The sequence below is a fragment of the Chroicocephalus ridibundus genome, chromosome 2 (genome assembly GCF_963924245.1).
Source record: "Chroicocephalus ridibundus chromosome 2, bChrRid1.1, whole genome shotgun sequence".
Lineage (NCBI taxonomy): Eukaryota > Metazoa > Chordata > Aves > Charadriiformes > Laridae > Chroicocephalus > Chroicocephalus ridibundus.
This window is the reverse complement of record NC_086285.1, coordinates 26,088,645-26,106,800: the sequence shown is the minus strand read 5'-3', so window position 1 is coordinate 26,106,800 and position 18,156 is coordinate 26,088,645. Positions and strand designations below refer to the sequence as shown.

The following is an 18,156-nucleotide window of genomic DNA, read 5'->3' as shown; positions in this document are numbered from 1 at the left end:
CAGGTTGTTCTTAAAATTTCTTTGTTACACAAAGCGGATGCAGGAAATTGCAAATGTACACTGAGATGTATAACTTATAATAACAGCAGCATTATAAATTGCCATAAACTTATAGGAATTTAATAAAATGCTAATTTCATCCCGCTATTTACAACGTAAGCACTGCTGTCCTTGAAAGATCAGTACTTCTTAAACACCACTGCTCTAATTTTCTTCCCCTCTCAAACATAAAATATTAATTTAAGCTATTAGTTTAAGGAAGAATTAATAGATGCATTTATTTTATGAAGGTAAATGCTTTTTTTGAGTAAGCAATGTTAAATTACATTGACATGGTATTTATCCGGAATTTTCACCATCAGTGCTGAAAGCTTTCCTTACTGGTAGATAACAGGCTTTCCTTATACAACTTTCATGCCATTCTTCCCCAAAAGAGGAATTTGTTAGAAAAATGTATCTTCTGTGTCTAAAATGAGCATGGCCATCACATGTAGTTCAATCATGTTCTGGTAGGTATGCTTGCTAGTCCCTCTAAAACTCTGAAAAGTATTTAGACCAGTATTTTTGGTGCTAATTTCAAGCTATTCCATCTCCAGCGATAATAAAAATAAAAGCAGATGTTCAGAGGTATCAAGCTTTTGCTGCCTTAAAGAACAATAGCGATTGCTCAGCACTTCTGAAAATTCAGTCATTTTTTGCTTAAATATCAAGAAAAGTTATCAGGCTAACATTAGGTATCAGGTATTGAAGTATCACATTTTTTATTAATGATTATCACATTTTTATTAGTGATTACAAAGGCGGGGGGGAACCTTCATCAAGATTACTTATTATTTTATTTGAAAGTATAAGAAAATCTCATAGAAAGATTGTGAGGAATACATACGCTGCTCTACTGGCCCCGCATCTGCTCTCATGGCATCCTTCTGTCTGGAGAGTAATTCCTTTTCTTCCTGGATCTGCTGCTGTTCAGCCTCTAACTCCTGCAATTTGTTACCTGTACACAGTAGTTCTTGCTCAAGATGGTCTATTACATCTATTTTTTCCTGGAGTTGTTTTTCCAGAAACGCTTTTTCATCTGCATAACCATCAATGAGGCCTGTAAAACATCGATTTTAGGTCAGGTTTAATAGACAATAAAGAAGAATTTGAATTTTTAGCATGGTGAAGTACCCATAGTACTCTCACATGAATGCATGTGCATGTTCAGTTGGCACCTGACAACTTCTACTCCTGTCCTTGCTATTCTTCCACGATGAAGGAATTCTAGGAAGGACAGCACAAGACCAAACATAGCTCTTAATTTTTCCTCATTTCAAGACCTCTGGAGCAAACAGGAACTCCAAAACCAAGGAAAAATAAGTGTGTAATAAACACACTTAATACATAATAAGAAATTTCAAAGAAATCAGAAATTTCAAAACAGTTCAGGTGCCGGGTGCCGTTTTAGGTGCCTCAAGACATTTGTCTGCCCTCAAACCACAGTTTCTGTAAGATCATGGGCCTCCTGTAGGTCAGGTATCATATAGACCCCTCCAACATCAGAAGACACCAAAACTGGCCATAGGTGTCCATGTTTAGCACCTGAATCACTCCCAAAAGCCCTGTAACAGTTGACATATAAGAAACAATTTAATTTCTTTACTATTGATGTGCAATTTTTAAAGTAGCACAGAACAATTAATGATCTTTTTAATGGAGAATTTCAGATACTACCTTGAGAATATGTCTCGCATGCTTTTAAAAACTGCTTCACAGTGAAGTAGTTTATTTAAGAATTAGAGGGGGAACTCTATTTTAGCTTTATCAATGATATTACGGCTGTAAGAAATGGCACCATCTTGGAACAATGTAGAGTGAGCACAAAGCTAAAGACTTAAGAAAAAACCTTGTGGGCTGCAGAAACTAAACCGAGATTCTGTAATAGCATCGACTTCAGAAGACACACATCAGTCCTTTCAGAAACACCTGACCACAGAACACAAAAGACATTTTTACTGAGTGACAGAAGGTGCTAAACAGGTACCCCAGATTTCCGTGGTAAGGTGTGTTCTGTCACGTCTGACACTGACGGTTCCAAAAGACAGGTAGGACATCAGTCATATGATGTCTAAACTTTCTGTTGGACACACACCTATCTCACACGTTTCTTCTTACTAATGCCAAAGTACTAAGTAGTACTTTTTCAATACCAAACTATTTGCTTTATGAAAATACTTTATCAGTATAACTCTACAGTCTTGAGGCAGTATTAATATGGATTTTACTCTGGCTTGAGAATATAGGAAAACTAAAGATATTTCCATTTGTTATCAATGCAGAAGTAAAACCTCTGTGAGCACTCGCTTTCGTATCAGAGGAAAGCTATCAAGAAGGAAATTAAGTAACTGCGGTCTTTGCATATGCAGTCTGAGAAGCATGAGTCTGGTCCTCACACGTATCAATCATGCACTGCTGACCAATCTTTTGTTCCAGACTTTCCACAGAGAACACAGACACATAAAAGGACTGGCTGTTGAAGCAAAAAAATGCTGAACTAGGAACTTCATTAACAGCATTTCAAAAGTTTGAGACAATACAAATTCTAGTAGTTATTCCCACTGTAGCAGATGCTGTTCACGACGAGTATTTAACAGACTGGAAGTGAGAGGGCGTTCCCAGATTAAATGGAGTGCACAGCCCCTCCAAAAAGATACGAACAATGAAGTCTGCTAAGATCACATGCTGCGGTATTTACCACTGCCTTTTTTATTTCTTTTTTTTTTTTTTAAGAGATGTAATGAAAGTTGTCAGAGTTCAGTGAACAAATTGGCATCAGCTTTTCCATCACATTAGATAAGTCATACCTGACACCACTGAAACACTAGAGGTTTGAAAATGCCTCAGCTGCAGCAGTTTTTGTGATAAGAAAGAAATGATCAAAAATGACACATTTTATCTCAAGAAAAGACAGAGTACCATCAGATGTATAATGAACTAAGACATTGTTCTGCGTACCTATCTAAGGAATTTGATAAGAGAATGTAGTTTGGCTTTGTCAGAGTATGCTCACAACTCAGTTCAATGAGCAGAAGAAATGAAGTAAAAAGAGTTCTACAGCATTTTTGTTCTGTTATATCAACACCAAAAAAAGAGGTGCCTGTCATTTATAAGTGCATTCATTTGAGGAGTTCATAGAAAAAAAAGGATGAAAAAAGCTTTAATCAATTCAGGAGTTAGAAAGCATTAAAGCAATAAGAGGGACAAATTAACTCAACTCCTGCAAAAGACTGAAGACTTAAATCTCTACATGTGACACAGATCTGCACCTAACTTAAAAGCTCAACTGTACAATATATCTGTCAAGGGCTAAAACTAACATCAAATTCTGCCTCTCGTATTCCAGAACTGTACATGAACCAAATCAACGCAGCCAGTCTGTCAGGTCTTATAAACTGACATTGCTATTGCTCTAATTAAAATAAAATTCCAGTTAAAATTTTTTGAAGATTTTTTCCACTTTATATGCTTCCAAGGTTTTTTTCCCCAAATAAAACATTATCAGATAAAATCCGGAGAGGAGAAAACATAGCTTCATAGCTCCCACTAGATTTTTTGTGTTTACTGTTCTTTCTTTGCTAGCAAAAAATACATACTCAACCCATCTGTTGTATCTCCAAACTAGGCTCTGACAGAATATTTCAAGCATTTAATAGAATTTTACAGGTAAATTTTGCCTTAATTTACATATGGGCAGCCCCGTTACCTACAAACTGGCATCTAGTAAGAGTTCATAGTTTCTTTGCTGCTATTAGTTTTGTTTGCATAAGCTAATTTTATAACCGAAGTGCATTGCTCAAGAGAAGAACCCAGTTATTTTTAGATTTTTTGCTCGTCTGGTGGTAATAGGATAAAAATAATAATAAAAACATGAAAATAAAAAATGGATAATAAGGAGGTCTCTTTCTGTGGGATGTCATGTTCAAATACAATTATGCATGCCCTCTTTGCAACAGTCCTGCACAAATGGAAATGTATTTATTTATTGTAAATGAAAAGGCAAGCTCATAGTTCTCAGTAGGGAACCTGACCAAGCCAAAAAAAAAAAACAGATTCAGAAGGCAAAGCAACAGAGATAAGTCTGTAATAAAAACTTTTTTTAATAAATAAAATTAGTACGTAGTATTATTTTTTTCAGATGCTACTTGTAGGATTAAACCTATGCAGACAGCTCTGACATTGCGACAGATTCCCACCTTTAAATAAAACTGAACACTAACCTCTGCTTTGTCCTAATGTATTAGTCTATTTTACTTTATTATTGAAGATTTGTGAATAAAAATTCTATCAAGACAAAAATATTATCCTCCAAGGAAAGCAGCAACAGACATAAAAGCTGCCTATGTTCTGAAATTCATCAATACTAAACAGTTTTGCAACTCCATCTGTGCAAGAATATAAATTCTTTGGTTACCTATGTTTTGGGGGAAGATTTCACCTTTTCTGCACATCAAGGTGTGTTCCCTACAAGATTATTTTCACTCTTCGTTTAATATTTGAAAAAAAGTAATAATGTCTCTTTCAGATTTGAATCTATGCCCTCTGGAACCAATTTTGTTTGCTAAAGCTATTGAAATGCTGCAGCCAGTGCCGGTGCTGATGACACACAACGTTTATGCTGTGGGAACTGCCAGGCTACCAACAGTCCCTCGCACCACGTTTCAGACACATGGCTTTGAAACCTGCACTTCTTTTCAGGTGATGTGTGTCGCAGTTATTCATAGCGCATGAACTCACGTTGGATTATCTGTCTGTGTAAAAAAAAGAGGAAGGTTGGCAGAGGAGCACTCTCCAGGAATAACATTTGGCTATGGAACTAACTCTGTGCTCCCACTATGAAACAGAGAAGTCTGCTGAGCTTCAGAACTAACCAAAATATCTTTCTGCTTACTACTACAGAGAACCTACCTATAGGGCAGGGGGTTTTTTGCATCTTTTCCAGATGCTAATTACAAACAGATAATGGTAGAAATGCTGGGTAGAAACAAAACATCCAGCTATCGAAACAATAAAGCTACTTCTACAAAATAAATTGTCTGTCAGATCTGAACACATTTTCCTGATGTCAAAAAAGATTATTAGATTTCCTCTGTTGTAACACCCTAAAATTTTTACTTGCTGCAAATACACTTAAAAAGATCATTTCACAGAGTGCAAACTGAAACATATCACCGCCATATCATCAAATTCTGAGTCAAAGTTCTACTTTTTTATCTATATTTGTGTGGAACCAAGTCAAGGTCAAGAGGCAGCAGGCACAAACTGAAATATGGGAAACTGCATTTCAGCATACGAAAGAAGAATATTTTTTTTTGTTTTTCCCCTCTTTGATGGTGGTCAAACACCGGAAGAGGCTGCCCAAAGAGGTTGTGGACATTCAAAACTTGACTGAACACAGTCTTGGGCAACCTGCTCTACCTGACCCTGCTTTGAGGAGGGGGCTGGAATAGATCATCTCCAGGGGTGCCTTCAAGCCTCAACTATTCATGATTTTAGGTTCTTAATATTTAAGCTTGTCTGCACAAACAGACATGTTATGATGGAAGATATTAATTTTGAGGATAATAACACAAATTCAACCTATTATTTTCGTAAGTCAGACAATAAGTGAAACGAAGTTGGGAAACGGAATCACAGAGTGGTTGATGTTGGAAGGGACCCCCGGAGTCATCTTGTCCATAACTATGCAGAAGGCTGATAACATTCTAAAATTTGCAAAGAAATGGATCTAATTTGCAACTTCTTTACCCAATTAATAGGCAAGTGAGCGCAGAGTTCAACAACTCATCGAAAAAGCTACTCACCTTCAGCTTTACTAAGCTCCAAAGCCAACTGCTCTCTGGCTTTGGTTTCTTCATTAAGATGTTCTTGTAGTTCTTCCTGATACTTGATAAATTCTGTGGCCTCTTGTTGCTTTTTGAAGGACTCTCGCATGAGCTCTGTCTGCGTAATTTTAGCATGTTCAAGCTACCAGAGGGAAAAATTACAGAAGTTAGATAAACCAAAGATTTTCTGATAAATAAGTGTTCTATTATTCCTATTTAACTAACAGTTGCTTTACAGTGTGATGAGAAGTCTCACATAACTTTACTGAACATTCGGTAAGATCTTTACTGAACACACATTCTCAGACTACAACAGGAAGACTGACTCAGTACGAAAGTCTAAGCAAACAGGCTTTGTCAGTATAGTGAACTCAATGAGCCACCTGGCTAAATCCGTCTCTTTGTTCCGGTAATTCCTAGTTTATGAGCTTACACTAGATTCACCTTTATTTACATATGAGTTTTGTACTAAATACGAGTAAGCTGTCACCCATCACATACTCTGAATGGCTAAAAAACATTGCATAAAGCTGGCAGAAGTTTTGATATAAACTGACACAAGTGGTGCTTCATCTCTTTTTCTCCCTAAAATGAAGATAAATGATAACACCAGGAAAACGTGAGTTTTGAATATACCGCTCTTTTCCACCGAGGCAGTACAGCATGCTTCTTCCAACTGTGTTCACCTAACAGAATTATTAAGGATTTTTTTTTAATTTATCTCTGCTTGTCTGATGGGTTAATATTTAATATGTACTACCACAGATGTAGCGCAATCTCACCATGCCACTAACTACTGGAAAACCAGAACTGAAACGCATAAAATTGCATACTTACTGACCAGTTTAGACATAGCCAAAGTGACGATTTCAAAAAGAATTAAAATCAGAATTACAAAAGCAAAATAGTAGAGAAGGAACATTGCTCTAATGTTAGAATTTTTGATTACACAAAACATTCCTGTAACTTAACAGCAAACTGGTGTCAATTATGAAGATGTCTATTTCTCAACTGTTAACGTTTACAGCCTACATCCACCTCTTCAAGGGACACAAACACAAATTGTCAGAGCTGAACCAGGTATGAGTTCTTTGTGTGGCTTGTATTCAAAACAGGACAGCTTACTTTGAATAAGAACGATGTCAGAAAATGAAATAACACGTATTTCCTGCTCCTTCCCCCCCCCCTTTTTTTTTTTTCTTTGTCTTTTTCATAGTATGGATATTGGCAGATATTTGTAAGATAGTAACACCTGCAGCTTTGCTACAGTTTCTATAAACGTATTCTTTCGATTTCTTCAAAAATAAAAGCTTTATCACCATTTCCAGCTAAGTTCATAAGTATGACTAGCTTGCTTTAAAATCTCAGAAAAATGGGTTAGGAATATTTCATAGAACATTACATGCAAAATTATCCACTTATAAATAAAATTACACTTTGAAAAGAATGTCTGAATAATCAATACATTCTCTATTATAATACACAATTTAAATACTTGATTTCTTTTCTACAGCACTCCTTTTTAAATGGACAACAGTAACGTAAACTATTTATTCTGACAGGAGTTAAAGAAAGGTATAAATACTGCAGATGAGTATCTGCACTGGTTTGAGATATTTTAAAAGTCACAGAGTATTCTTTATTCTTACATTTTTAAGTGCTTAACAAAAGATCTATCTCAGATAAAAGGAAACATAGGATAGGTTTACTGTACATAGACAAAAATAAAAATGGCACCAAATGCGTCAAATACTCCAACGAAAACTTGGAATAAAAATTATTCTCCAGCTCTTTTCAGTAATAACTACTCACAGTATTGTTAAAAATATGACACGGACAAAGCAAAAGAAAGCACAAACATGAACGTGATTTTTCAAGAACAAAAATTTCTTCATGGGATCCCTGGAAGCCATTAGCAAGCTTGTGCTAGTTAATATTGCTAGTCAGTGCATGAAAGCTCTAAGGGGACAATTTTAACTGACTGCAGCCTTCCCCCCCGCAATGTAGATCACTCACAGTGAGAAAAATGCAATGTAATAAGTAACACTGAAGTACTTTAAAAAGAGATCTCAAATCTCTCTAATTCAATATATTTCTGTTTCTGTTAAATTTCTTTTGTTAGAAAGGAAGAGAGAGAACTGTGTAATTAAAGCTTTTTCGGTGCCCATTAAAAACTGTCTAGGAAAAAAGCCTGTCAGCAGTACACAATAGCTTTAAGGAGAGACAAGTTTATATCATTTTTCACTGCATACTCTGCTATTTAAGCTGGTCTAAAATACAATTTCTTTTACAAACTTTTATACTTACTGAATAGGGAGGTGTAGGCAAGGAGATTTTAGAGACAACTTTTAAAATGTGCCCATTTTTTTTGTGGCTGAAGTGAAAAATTGAAGTATTTACAACTACAGAATTATTCTCATCCAAATGTTCAGTGAAAGGAAAAGGAGATGGCAAAGGCACACGAGATTCAACCTCATATGTATCTTCTTCTTGGCCTTCAGTCCACAAAGCATTAAACAGATTAGATGCCCAGTAGGTGCGGTAAGAATCCATTCCAAAAAATATCGCTGCTGCTGTCTTCTCAACCGTCACGTGGGTATCTTATACTAGCTAGGCTGGCTTTTGAAATTCCTAACAGGAATTTGTCACAGAACACATACTTTAACAGTCGAAGACACGTATCAGCACTGCCGGTGACAAACCTACTGGGAATCAGCAGGAAGACTCAGATCATGTTCTCAAGCAGAGCAATTCAGGAGCAGAATAATCCAAAACAGAAAGGTGCAAGAAAACTTTGTATAGTGACTCCTAAAAATCCTTCTTAGAGAAGCTTCACATGAAAAAGCAAGAGAAATCTTCCAAAAGCAGCTGGCAGGTAACTTCCAAGACAAGGAAGCATAATTTTGTTTTACCTGCACAGGTACGCTGCAGCAGAACAGAAACTAAAAATGATTTTCCATCTCCACTACGGCAAATGAAAGAGAAATAGAGATATGTCATTATGTGCCTTCGTTCTTGTTCTTGGAGTAAATTCAACAGGAAGAACTTTCTCAAACTCTGCTAGTTGAAAGGCTTCCTGTTAGAATCTCCCAACCGAAAGACTTCAGGGGAGTGGCTTGATTTATTTACCTATACATAACACCAGCAGGTGGAATCTGAATTAATACACCCACTATATGCCCTGCCTGAAAGGATTCAAACTGCACTTCAGGTCTTAAAGTGTGTGTTCAGACAGGTCTCAGATACTTTGAAGATTTTGCCAGGTTTCTCTCCCTCTTTTAAGTTTATTTTAAGAGATGGGTACATGTCTGTATGCACAACACAACTGATTAAGAGGAAAGGTTAAAATCTTTTCTGCCTGTAATTAGTTTTAGATTATAAAATATCACAGAGTAGAAAAAAATAGAGTATTCAGTTTCTGAATGTTTAAAAATAATTGCCAAGTCATGTACGAACCCTTGATATATACAGGAACTGAATATAATCCAGTAAGCACACAAGCGACATTGAAAAGCAGACAAGCTTAAACACTTGCAAAGTACCTCTACAGAACAGCCAGAAAACACGTCAGTATTTGTACTTAATACTGTGAGAATATGTGTAAATAGACTAACATTTTATTAACCTAAAAACCTCAAACAAACAACAAACTAAATATGACCATCAGTGGTAAATTCATATTTGTATAATCCCTATTAATGAAAAAATAGTGAGTGTATGTGTTTGAGCCGAAGTGTAACTCTGTTGCTGGTATTAACAAGGTCTCAGCTACAAAGCTTTGAAAGGAAAATAAACTTTCTTGATCAATTGACAATAAATAAAAATAAGCTACTTAGAATACACCGAGTACTTTCATTGGTATCATGAAAAGTAAGCAGTTACAGAATCACAGAATGATGCAAAAATCACAGAGTAACTGCAAAAATATCAGTCACGAAAGTAAAGTAATATAGGGCTATGTATAAAACTACTGCATTTAAAGATCAGCAGTGAAACGTTCAGAAAAAAGAACACCAAGTGGAATAAATAAATGACAATACTTTCATCATCGCAGCATGAATTCTTAATTACTGTAAAACTTTGAACTTGTTTTTCTTTGTCTGTATTATCTGCCCTTTAAATGCAAGATTTTCTATAAATGCCTAGCTGTATAATTTTTTTTTTTTTTTTTTTTTTTTTTTTTTTTTAAGAACTCCATGTATTGGAGTACCTGCGTATCTTTTTCCGTTATTATGCAATTAAGCTGAAGAAAAACCTCAAAAAGCCAAACACCTCTCTTTAATTGAACTCATGCTCACACAGAAGAGAGCTGTTGTGGAATGAGTTTGTAAATAAATGCAATGCAGAAACCGATTCACAAAATCCACCAGACTACTTGCTTTAGTAAGCCGGGGGGGGGTTGTTGAATTTGTATTTAAATTGCTTTTAACTTTAGTAAATCACAAATTAGCCTTTTATCTTTTTTTTTTTTTAAAGAAAAGAGTATCACTTCATTTTTGAAGTATTTTTCCAAATCAACAAATACTTAAATGTTTAAAACTTTTAAAATGTTAGACAGCTGAATTTTCATATTACTTTTATCATCACAGATTTTTTTCTCCTTTCTTTCCAGTAGTTACATTTTACGCATTTTACACCTAGAGACAAGAAAGCAACGACTGTTTAGGTAGCATCATTACTAGGTTAACTAATAGATGGGTCTGTAGCATAACACACACTGTATGCTTTGAATTCTAGTCTCAAATAGATTAAAGAGCTCACTCTAAAGACTAAGTTCTTCAAGAGAGCTTAAAAAGTTACAGTGAGATACAGAGTATTTACCTTGTACCTTCAAATTGAGATGTACAGGATCTAAAAGTAAGGCACATGATATAAGCAGGGTGATGTGAACCGACTGAACTAGGTACATCGCCCCCATTTCAACTAACAGGGACTCCAGAGAGCAACTACCACCCCACCGTGCAAAGTACCCCTGCAAACAGAAAGGAGCATATCCATACACTGCCTCTTTTTTGGATCATGAATCACATACCTCACATAAATATTGGAGAGCTGGAGTTGCAGACTCCTTTTCTGATAGCAAGGAGGATATGTGCTTAACTGGCCATGTTTAAATCACAGCTGGAAGAGACAGTAGGAGAGCTCCACCTTTTTAATGCAGTCAGTTGATTAAAAACGTTTGTCAAGAGAACTGGGCACCGTTCCCCGTAATCCTCCCTCTTCACAAGGGCCAGCTCAATGTGCCCTGACACCTCCTGTCTCATCTCTGGATTGTAGTAGAATGCAGATGACCCGCATGAGCAACGAAAGAGTGCCCTGGACTGACAAACATGCCCAAATTCAGGCTTCCTCCGCAGTCCTAACATGAATCTAAGTTCAGCAGTAAAGTCATGTGGGAGCAGGCTTTTTTGGGCACAGGCACTTGAAGTTTTCTTTCAGCTTTCAAAATGAGCCAATGGGTTTTAAGCTTATAAAAACACATTAATGAGAAAGAAAAATAAAATAAAAAAATTGAGACACAAAATTCAAAACGCTTCACTATTAGATCACCCTACCTGATTCGAAGTTTCATTGATGGCCTCCAGAAGCTTTTCAACAGCCGCTTGTAGTCGAGAACTGATATTTAGAATGAGTTCTTCGTTTTCAGGATCTATTTCCACTCCACTTTCTGCGAGGTGTTGGCTCAGCAGCCCTTCATCCGTAGCTCCGGACCACATGTTCATTTCATCGCCTCCCATACTACCACCATGATATGAGGAACAGGACTCTGCAGAAACAACAGTTAACTTTTCACACAGACTCTCAACACTTCAAAACATAAAAAACTGTACATCTGAGTTACGATTAGAAATACAAGTCATAAAACGAATAAAATATTTATGTTGGGCATAAAGACAGAAAGGGAAATATTGCATACTAAAATTTAGACTAACAAGATATACAATGTGTTGACTAAAAACAAGCCAAAGGGAAAGAGAAAGGAGATACTAACAGAGAGTATTTTAGACATCCTTTCAGTATGCTTTTGGGCTCTGAGGCTCAGCTTCAAACCTTTATTACTATCAATAACCCTTACTACTTTGAATAACTTTCAATAATGACTTGCAAGATTGTCTTTAAAATAAAACCAGGTAAAAAAACCCCAGACTGTCAGTCCCTGTTTCAGCAACGCCCAGCTACATTAGTGTGCCGTTGACATAAAGATGTTCAAGTTAGCGATTCAAAAGCACAGACTCTAGTGAATAAAGGGAAAGGCACACACATAATTCAGACAGCTTCTCAGGACAAACAGACTAGAATACAGAACATCAAAATTCAGCATTATTATTAGCGAACTGAAAATTGATTAAAGTGGGCAGCTGAACAAATCAAGTACAGTGCAGGAGGACTGTAACTGCCCCTATTAGTGGGCCAGATGGCACCTGCCTACTTCAAATCATAGAATGGTTCGGGTTGGAAGGGACCTTAAAGACCATCTAGTTCCAACCCCCCTGCCACGGGCAGGGACACCTCCCACTAGACCAGGTTGCTCAAAGCCCCATCCAGCCTGGCCTTGAACACTTCTCAATCTTCCTGAGGTCTGATTCAGTTTAAGGGCATTATCCATTCTGTCTGAAAAGCAGGAGACACAAAGTTTGCCTCTGGTATTAAACTGATAGCAATTCATCTAGAATTGCTATATTTCAAATTCAGGGCTGTATTTAAGCAAGATAAGTGAAAGCAAACTCCTGAGTGTTTTTAAAAAAATCACATTTTCAGTATGAAATAACAATACAGTAGTACATCACGATGGTAGATAACTACTGTTGATATCGTGTTTTAAAAATGAAGAAGTGTTATGTCATTAGGCTGTTAGATTTGAAATGTCAGAAATAAATGGTATTGTGGAAAGTTTTTTAAAATGAAAGTTTATTTTAATGAAGCATATTTCTGAAATATATTTAAAATAAAATAACGTGTTGTGTGTGATTTTTTGTGATTTTTTTTAAACAATTAGACATTGTTTTTGCTTAAGGTTTTCTCAAAAAAACCCCCTTACTTTGGGGAAATAGCAGTATGACCAAGTGAATTAAGAATAGTCAATGCCTGTTGAGCAATAAAGTTGCAGTACTGGGTTATCTTTGAATTCAAGTTCCTGGTTACTCCATGAATTGTGACTGCTGAACTGGAACAGTTTGTTTAGTTACAGAAATTGAAATGAAATGATACAAGGTCAATTTTACAAATTGCCTTTAAAAAAGTAGTTAGTACTCTTGTTGGATACAATTTCCTTATACTTGCTCTTGCCTCTTAACCAGGTATGCAAATAACATTGGAAATACGAGTCCTCTTAGTGATGCTGTTTGAAGCTAGCAAGAAAGTCAGATTCTGGTTTTCAGATTTGTTTTTAGTTTGTTTGGTTTTTTTTTTTTAACTTGAAACACGATTAACCACCTAGTTTACTTACTATACTCTTATACCTTCAAACATTCTGATAATATCTACACATTTATTTCATTATGGATGCAGCTGTATATACGACCCATATGAAACAACCTAATCTACAACGATTTTAGTTTAGAAAGGTTTTGTTTTGTTTACTTTTATCTTCTAATTGCTAATATTTTTTAAATGGAGATGTATTTAGTAATTTTTTTCTTCTAGTTATATAAGACTACTGTTTCATATCTCCTTTTAGATATGTGGGACATAATGTTACAAAATCTTTTCACACTCCAAAGGGAAAAAACAGAAGCACGCTATATGCATGAATGGAATGAATAACCAGACAAACAGAATATACATTCGCATGGCACCTTTCATCTACACAGGATTTCAAAGCACTTTCCAATACTGCACTTCAGAACTTCAGTCAAAACCTACTGCAGAGGAGTCACCCTAGCAGTGGCTGGCGGTCCTTTACTGCCAGAACACTAAATTTTTGCAATAGGTTTATACAGCATAAAGGCTTTCCCCATCCTTATAATCCACCCCCCTGCAGTGTAAGGCGGTCTGCAAAATGAACAATTTAATGTTTTATTCAATAACATTCTGATTTCTCACCACCCAAATTTGGCTTGGCTCTGGGTGTCTCAAAATACCAATGGCGATGCAGAAGCTTTAATATCCTCACAGCAGAAAGGACCTTCATTTAAGATGGACACCCAGCAGCATAAGTATTTCCAAATGCTGTGCCAAAGTATTGGTTAAACACTGGGTCGAAGGAAAACATATTCCCTACTGAGCCACCGACACACTTACTGCAGCACCTGATGCTCTTTGGAGGCCACCCATCTTAAGTACTGACCAGGTAAGACCCTGCTTAGCTTCAGAGATCTCACAAAATAAAAGCCCACAGTACAGTAGCACAGCTATAAACAAAATAAAACAATGACATATTAGTTATTGCACAATCTAATCCTTTCTTGATGGAGCACAAATTATCTATGTAATGTTCCCGTTTCTCCCTCTTGGGCTTAGCCCATGATTCATGTCCTATAACCCTTATATTTTAGTAAATTATTTACTTGAGAGGTACAGATGAATTGTGCAATGAGTGTATGCCAAATACAAAAATAAACATTATACAAAATTACTGGAGAAATGTGCAGCCTGTTGCAAAATCATCTGAACTTCCGGCTGTCTGGAAACTTTTAGAGAAAAACTTAAAAACACTGATCGCTGCTCAGCATGTAATCTTTTAAAAGGCAGGCCCGGAACATGTCTCTTACATTAACATATCACTAATATTATTACTTTTTCTTGCAAGTGACCAGAACAGTACAATTTGGCCTCCAAGAACTCATGACAAGACTTTAAATTCGCATTTTGCTTATGTCAATTCTTTTGGAATTTGCTTCCATTTCTGAATAAATACAAAATAAATCAATGTTAAAATATAATTTTTTTATATGAAAAATCTCAGAACAAAACATCATAATTTACCTGAAATATAACTATAAAAAAAAATGAGGAAATAAAAAGAGCTGTCATCTAAAGTATAATTTGGCATGCGGAAACTTTACTACTCTCAAACATAAAAAAGGAAATCTAAAAAGTATCAAATGCCCACAAAACCTGTAATAATTATGTTTATACGGTAGGGCTGGCAATTCAAGGAGAAAAAACAATGGCAAATGATAAATGTAGATGCCCATATTATAATTTCTACAAAGTGGCATTTAAGAACAGGAGTTCACGTTAAATGTCTTCCTAACTGCAAAGTGAAAATCTCCGTATCTTTTTCCCTTGAAAATGGTTTTAGTACAGCATCTTTCCAGAAGATTTTCAGTGGTGGAAGCAAGAAGCAGATATGTCAAGTCTCATTAACCGCCCCCCTGCAGCTAAATGCCTAACCCCCTTTTACTAATCCTTATAATGCTGTTCAACCTCCCACCACAGCAGAACTAAAACCAAATTCTCTGTCCCCCAATTTTCTTTTTCAGCTAACACAAAATAATAAATAGAATATAACCGGCCCAAATAAAAATGTCTCCTCCTTGTGTAAACTCTCTGCTTGTAACAAAAAACCCGACAAACCAGCAAAGGTTCATATTGTTTCCTTTGTCACAAAGCTTGCAGTTCAGCACGTCAGATGTCATGGCCCACTAAATCTTAAGAAAAGTGCTTAATTTTACAGTCCTTACTCAGAAGTTTCAGATACAGAAATTGTTCATGAGCTGCCAACTGACATTTACGAAGCAATACATATTTTGCATCATGTAGAGCCAGTATCTCAGCTTACTCCTGGGATTCCACTGAAGAATTAAGGTTAGGGGTTAACAAGCTTAAAACAAACAAAAGAAAAATACCAGTTTTGTGGCGGTTAAGTGTAGAAAGCTATTTACTACTTTGTTCCTGGTACAGTGTTTGGAAACAAGTAGCTCAGAAAGTAGGTAAAAGGGTTTAATGCCCAAGGAATGCCATAACCGCTTAGGCTTCTCCGGAGCAACCTGCATTACTGCAGTCCCTCGATCCAAGGTACAACTCCCATCTGAGGGAGGAGAGCAGCAAAGCCTGCTGGCTCTGCCACGATGAGTCCCGGCCCAAATCTCCAGATGTAATTAACTCATCAGATTACTTTGCACAAATGCTGTTCGCTTCCAACGATATGTTTTATGACTGAAAGTTGAACTTTACTCGCTCTGCTAGAAATAAAATCCTGTGCTAGCCAATAACCTAGGCAAGGTTCCAGACAAACCTCCATATACTCTATAAATCAGGTTGTGGTTATAAGTATGTGACCTTAATGATTTAGCTTTGTAAAATGCTGACACTCAGTAAAAACAGTAAGCTGAGTTTTGCTTGTCAATAAATATGGATTACATTCAGGAGCTCATCAAGAATTCACTGTATTAAACACATTATTTTTTCTATCTTCTTATTAGATTGGTACAAATTTATTCCTGTCTGTTTGGCTAGGTATTACAAAAAGCAGTAACATGCACAGGTTAAAATATAGTAGCGTCTACCTATTTCTTACTGCCAGAAAACAACAGGGAAAAATTTTAAAAGCTTATGTCCTCTCAGACCATTCAGTGGAAGTATAGGAAATGAATAACAGCAGTCCTGTGGCTGAAAACACTAATAGGATTTGTCATCTAATTCCATTTGAAGGAGGATCAAATGCTTCAGCTGACGAAACAGCCTGACTGCTACTATGGCTGGCTGACGCCAGTGGCAGAACTTTGTACACAGCAAGGATTCTGGTGTGTCATTTGGAAAGGAAGAAAAAGGGAACTGTGAATACAACCTCAGAGGTACATTGCAAGCTATACATTCACCCGTTACAGCCACTGTAAGCTTGGGTCATCTTTAATCCTCACTCTTTTCTTTGGTTTCTCCTCTTTTTGTTATTATTTCTGAGTGTAAGGAAACATGTAAAAAAGAATACTGGAATAAACAACTGGTATGCGGGCAGCTGGAATGCCGCTCTATACGAAGGAGGGGCATTACAGTAACATAAATTGCTTTGCTACAGAACGGTGAAGCCTTACATGCCTCTTCAAAATAAGCTAATAGCAAACACAAGAGTTAAACCAGTCAACCTTGGTCACTAGCACAATGGAATAGAGTTGTCTTCTATTTAAGAGAGTACTCTTTCATCAGAAGACTTCACAAGAAATTAACAATACATTCCAATTACAGGGCCTGCTGTGCCTTTAGACAGCAGTATTATGAAAGCAAGGTGTAAGTCTATATTGCACCCACCCAAAAAAACAAATAAAGGAATTTTTGAAACTGTGTTTTTCTACATATATGTAACGCAAATAATCCACATTAAGGATTGTTAATGACAATCATTAGTGACAAATACAAGTATACACATTGCTGTGCAGGAGTGGGCAGAAAGCAAAGGCAGGTATTGTGCATTCTACACGCCCGTGCAGAGCAAGCGCCTATGAGAGCAGTGAAGGGCAACAATCACGTATGAGCACTTTGGACATACAGTTATGTATTTATTATCTGAGAAAAGGGAGCAATATTCTCAGCAAATGAGAATGAGGGAGAAAAGGAACAGGCATGACAGAACTACGAACGAGGTGCAGCGAATGCAGTAAGTAACACCACAACACACGTAACTGTGCCAACGTGTGGTCACTGCCTTCCTAACCAGAACACAAGTTTATTTCTTTGGGCAATAAATTTGGGTGAAAATCCCAAGGGTTTTTGCACACCTCAGAATATCCAATGAGAACACGAAGAATACCAAAAAGATTATTAATAAACTGCTGATTTTAATAAAGAAAACTTATTTAAAATGCAGTTTACATAAAATTTAAGACTACCTGAGAATACAAAAGGAAGTGGTGGTAAACTTTGAGCCTGGTCACTGCTCCTTTTACCATCTGGCTCGGAAACTGTGTGGAAAATAGTTGCCAGTGGTTGAAGATACTTTTAACTGTTTTAATGTACGCAAACTCTATTCATTTCCCACCCCAAAGAAAAGCACAAGAATACTTCGTTTTGAAAGAAGTGATTCCTTTAATTACAGTAGCAGATGTTCTCAATCTTTAAGGTCTCCTGGACAAGTATCAAAAATTAAGGCCAGAAGTTTAGTTATCCAATCTAAAATTTAGAGACAAAGGCAAAGCCTCAAAAGCCTGAGTTTTCAAAAAATAATTTTCCTCACAATTAAATACAGTGAAATGTGCAAAACACAAACATTAGGAGGTTTTTTTAATGAAACAGCAGTACAAGCATAAAGTGCTGTTAACTTGAAGAATTCAAGAATTCTTAGATTGCCGCTGTACACATTTTGTCGCAAACAACCTTCTGAGTAATCAACTGAGAGAGATGTCACTGTGCTACA

The 18,156-nt window shown here is 36.4% G+C and overlaps 1 protein-coding gene across 6 annotated transcripts in view; it reads right to left on the bottom strand.

The window, feature by feature from the left end:
- AKAP9 (A-kinase anchoring protein 9) overlaps window positions 1-18,156 on the bottom strand; it is a 121,505-nt gene that overhangs the window by 32,277 nt on the left and 71,072 nt on the right. For 5 of the 6 annotated variants that reach the window (XM_063324811.1, XM_063324812.1, XM_063324814.1 and 2 more), the window contains 3 exons: window positions 11,420-11,631; window positions 5,844-6,006; window positions 887-1,099 (listed from right to left, as the gene is read on the bottom strand). In XM_063324811.1, the coding sequence (XP_063180881.1) occupies window positions 887-1,099; window positions 5,844-6,006; window positions 11,420-11,631 (588 nt within the window). Of the gene's footprint in view, window positions 1-886; window positions 1,100-5,843; window positions 6,007-8,171; window positions 8,874-11,419; window positions 11,632-18,156 lie in introns of those variants that run through there. The other variant, XM_063324816.1, reaches the window with a different exon arrangement.